Source organism: Rhinopithecus bieti, unplaced genomic scaffold (assembly GCF_001698545.2).
Source record: "Rhinopithecus bieti isolate Rb0 unplaced genomic scaffold, ASM169854v2 scaffold_33065, whole genome shotgun sequence".
NCBI classification, from domain to species: Eukaryota; Metazoa; Chordata; class Mammalia; order Primates; family Cercopithecidae; genus Rhinopithecus; species Rhinopithecus bieti.
In genome coordinates, this window is record NW_016814114.1 from 970,630 (window position 1) to 975,212 (window position 4,583).

At 53.5% G+C, this 4,583-nt stretch overlaps 1 protein-coding gene across 12 annotated transcripts in view; it reads right to left on the reverse strand.

Moving 5' to 3' along the window:
- The window catches only part of POU2F2 (POU class 2 homeobox 2), a 74,601-nt gene that overhangs the window by 29,880 nt on the left and 40,138 nt on the right, over positions 1-4,583 (reverse strand). For all 12 annotated transcript variants that reach the window (XM_017849822.1, XM_017849821.1, XM_017849832.1 and 9 more), the window contains exons 2-4: positions 2,712-2,777; positions 2,545-2,579; positions 2,327-2,383 (exon numbers count right to left, since the gene is read on the reverse strand). In XM_017849822.1, coding sequence (XP_017705311.1) covers positions 2,327-2,383; positions 2,545-2,579; positions 2,712-2,769 — 150 coding nt within the window. In that variant the 5' untranslated portion in view covers positions 2,770-2,777. The remainder of the gene's footprint in view (positions 1-2,326; positions 2,384-2,544; positions 2,580-2,711; positions 2,778-4,583) is intronic.

Sequence of the window (4,583 nt, forward strand, 5' to 3'; positions counted from 1 at the left end):
GTTTTTAAATAATGTTGAATGCCATGGTGAGTACACTATTCCCTTTTCAGTGCTTTTTCATTGTTTCTGGTTATCTTACAGTCTCTGACTGGTGCTTGAATGTCTTTACCATCTCTCCAATACTAGCTAATCTCCACTTTTATTTTAATTTAATTTTTTTTTTGAGACAGGGTCTTGCTGTGTCACCCAAGCTGGAGTGCACTGGCACCATCAGGGCTCACTGCAGCCTCGACTTCCCAGACTCAAGCAATCCTCCTGCCTCAGTCTCAAGTAGCTGGGACTACAGGCGTGCACACCCAGCTAATTTTTGTATTTTCTGTAGAGACAGGGTCTCTCACTATGTTGACCAGGCTGGTCTTGAGAACTCCTGAGCTCAAGCAGTCTACCCACCTTGGCCTCCCAAAGTGTTAGGACTATAGGCTTGAGCCACTGCACCTGGCCTAATCACTTTTTTTTTTTTTTTTTTTGGAGCTGGAGTCTCCCTCTGTTGCCCAGGCTGGAGTGCAGTGGTGCGATCTCGGCTCACTGCAACCTCTACCTCCTGGGCACAAGCAATTCTGCACAATGCCTCAGCCTCCCAAGTAGCTGGGATTACGGGCACTCACCACCATGCCCAGCTAATTTTTGTATTTTTAGTAGAGTTGAAGTTTCGTCATGTTGGCCAGGCTGGTCTCAAGCTCCTGACCTCAGTCCGCCCGCTTTGTCTCCCGAAGTTTTGGGAATACAGGCATGAGCCACCATACCCAGCCCTAATCTCCTCTTTTAATAAGCAGAGAACAGGCCTCTGAGGTTTAGACCCTTTGGCACACAAGAGACTCTGGGTAAATTTTAATAATCATCGTATTTATTTCCGTGGCAAGTGATTCTGGTTTTCCATTTGTGAAATTTCCATTTAAAAAACATTTATTTAAAAAGCTGTCGAAAAGTAAGCCAGTTCATGAGTTGGTAATTGTTGAAGCTGATTGATGGCTATCTAGGGAGTTTATTTTCATTATACCCTTCTCCCTATTTCTGTATCCACTTCACATTTTCCATAATAAGGTGTTTTTTTTTTAAAAATTGAGCCAATTAACAAAATTATATGTAAATAGTTGCACACAGTGGTCTTATGCCTGAGACCGTGACAGGAGCACATGAATCACTTCAGTTAGGGAAAGACTGACACAGAAGAGATGGAGAGAAGTTGAGCGGCAACGGCCAGAGAAACAGGGCGAGTTGTGGACAGAGCCCGAGGCCAGGAAGGGGAGGGAGAAACCTTTCCCTTGGTCCCACTGGCATCCCCAAAAGAAGGAAGTCTGCTGCCAGTCTGAGAACAGACTGCAAAGATCTGATTCAACTGAGGACAGGGTGGGGGCAATGGATAGATGCTCTGCTCTGAGGGCTAAGGCAAGAGCCAAAGCTGCCATCAGAGGGTCAAGGAGGTCAAGATCGAGAGCCCGTCTCCCCTGGATCCCGTTCAAAGCACTCAGCACAGAAGCAGGACACCCGTTCACAAAGCACTTTTGTCCTTCCCTCTCACGGTGGCAGGGGGGTACACCAGACATGGAGGCAACCACAGAGGCCATCCCATCCGACTGCCCCCTCCCCCCGACCAATGACACCGAAGAGGAAACTGAGAGGCCCAGAGAGGGGAAGTGACTTTCCCATGGTCACAGAGCAAAGCTGTAGCAGGGTGGGGAACAGTTCCCAGCCTCCCACCCCATCCCTCAGCCACCGCTGGTCAGGGTCTGGAGTCCTGCTCACACCTTCTCTGCCCTCACGTCCAGTGCTACCTTCAAGCCTCTGGACCTGCCTGCTACCCCCGGACCAGGATGGAGGGTGGAGACTGGGGCCCAAGCAAACCCCAAGAAGCCCAGAATGCCAGGCACAGGGCCCCATCTGGATGTGGAATTTGCGCTGCCTGGCTGCTTCCGGCCTCCCTGTCATTCTCTCCTCCTGCATCCCTACAGCTATCCTCAACTGGTGCCAGCCCCCCACCCCCATCTCAGCTGGCCACTAAATGTGTATATTGGGGGACAGGGGGTGGTGCAGGCCCCTGTTGGGTCAGGGAAGTTGGGATGGGGGCGGGCCTTTGGCTTCCTGTTGTTCATCGCCCTGGGGCTCTGGGGGGGATTTCCCTGGCCACCCCCACCCCCTAGGGAAGGGGAAGGAGCCTGCGTGAGTCACAGGCCTGGGGTGGGAGCCCAAGAGTGAGAAGGGGCGGGAGGAACCTCGTTACCAAGGTACCAAGGCTCAGTGCTCTCTCAGCCCTGGGACTGAGGCAGGCCTCCTGAGGACCCTCTTCCAAGCGCTGCCCGCTTCCCTGGCTGTTCCGACAGGTGCTTACCTTTGTGCTGGGGCCAGTTGGGGACACAGAGAATGGGGAGGTCTTATTCTGGGGGTTCTGCAAAGAGAAAGTAGGGGCAAGGGGATGGGAATAGTGCAGTGAAGCAGCTTCTGACCACCCCAGCTCCCTGTCCTCCTACCACAGGTGGCACACAGCCCCCTCTGAACCCCTCTCCCCATTCCTCCCCATCCCCTCCCGCTTATCCACTCCCTCCTAACCTGATGATTAGTGTCTGGTCCATTTCTTTCAGTGTCTGCAAAGAGAGGGAAAGGATGTGCTGTCATCAGCCACCCCCACCACACCTATCCCCTCCCAACCCTCTTCCCATCTGCCCCACTTCCCCTGCCCACGGTGACCCCTGCCCCCCTGCTCCCTGCCCACCCACCTGTGTGCTCTGATGGGGAGTCCAGACCTTGCTTCTCGGCCTCCAGGGGCTTAGACATTCTTATTTCTGGGGACAGAGGAGGAATGGAAGTGGGGTGAAGGAGGGAAGTCAGGAGGGCTCTCGGGCCCCCGTTCCACCACACTCCCCAAGCCTTTCCCCCAAATTCCCCCCTTACCCCCAGCCACCTTGGAAGTGTCTCTTCCCAAGAGACATGTCCTCCGTTCCAGGCCTCTGCCCTCCTCTGGCAAGATGAGACACAGCCCTCAGGCCTTGGGGGATGCTGCCTTATCCTTTTACTCCTCCAGAAAGTGACAGAGGGGTGTTATCCACAGTGCAGCATAGGGCAGGGCAGGAGGTGGAAGGTGGTCATGAGAAGTATCAGCTGCCCAGGAGGAGGCTGGTGACGTCCCAAAGGAGGGAGAGCAGCCTTGGGCCTCCTCCTGCGGCGGGCCGCCCAGGCTCCCGTCCTGCCCTACCAGGTTTCGGGTGAGACATGTTTTCCACTCTGAGTGGGGCCTCAGAGATGTGATGGGGCTGCAGCGTCCCCAAAGGAGGCAGTTGTCAGATCTCTGCGTGTGTGTGATTCAGCCGCCCTCTGGCCCTCTCCCCACCCCACCACTTTCCCCGTCCACAACTCACTCCCACCTGGCCTTTCTTCTTATGTTTAGCACACCGGCCTAGCAGACCCACTCTGATCCTCTGTCACCCCAGCCCCATTCAGCTCTACCCCTGAGCTTGTCCTCCAGTCGAAACCTGATCTGGGACTTCAGGCTTGAACCCCAGCTGCAGCCTCAAGTCTACCCCTGTAATACAACCCCCGGGCTCCCTAGGCCCAGGAAATGAAAGGAGGCAGCCAAGGGAGGATGGCAGGCAGCAAGCTGGGCACCAGGAGACATAAACCCACGGAGACAAATGCCTGTCCTCAAAATGCTCCGATACTTTTCACAGAAAGGCGAGTGCTCACCAGTGCCAAGCACAGAGCTAGATATGACTCACACCTCACATTAGTGGTTAGTGCTAATATTACCACGTTTTACAGAGGAGGAAACTGAGGCTCCAAGAAAGGATGTCACCTCCCCAAAAGCACGGCAAGACAGTAGACATGCCCTGACTGGACCCCTGGTCTTCATGACTCCAGGGCTCCTACTTCTAATCAGATCCACTCTAGTCTAATGGCCCCCAGTCCTGACTTCTAGCCATCTCATCTCCAACAGTCCCCTCGCCCAAGCTCATCCTGAAACTGAATCCAATCCTTCCTGGTCCTCGACCCCAGGACAAATCTGGCTTCAGCCTGACCCATCCTTAGTCCACTTACTCACCTTGAATCCCAAGTTGTGCCCAGATGGTTCAAGTCCTTCATCTGACCTTGACTGCCAACTGTACTGAGACCCTGTTCCTGATCCAAACTCTTCCCACAGCTCACTCCAAAATCCCTACCTAAACCATGACTCCACCCCTACTAAAGGAGCTGTCCAACTCTAGTGTGCTCTGCACCAAGATACTTAAAGAAGACAGCTAGGCCAGGCACAGTGGTTCATGCCTGCAATCCCAGCACTTTGGGAGACTGAGGCAGCCAGACCTCTTGAGCCCAGGAGTTCAAGATCAGCCTAGGCAACATGGAGAAACCCCATCTCTACTAAAAATACAAAAATTAGCTGGGCACGGTGGCATGCACCTGTAGTCCCAGCTGAGGCAGGAAAATCGCTTGAACCTAGGAGGTCAAGGCTACAGTGAGCTGTGACTGCACCACTGCACTCCCACCCAGGTGACAGAGAGAGACCCTGTCTTGAAAAAAAAAAAAAAATACGGAGCTAAAGTGAGGGAAAGGAAATAGGAAGAACTCGGTAACGGCAAAAAAAAAAAAAAAAAAAA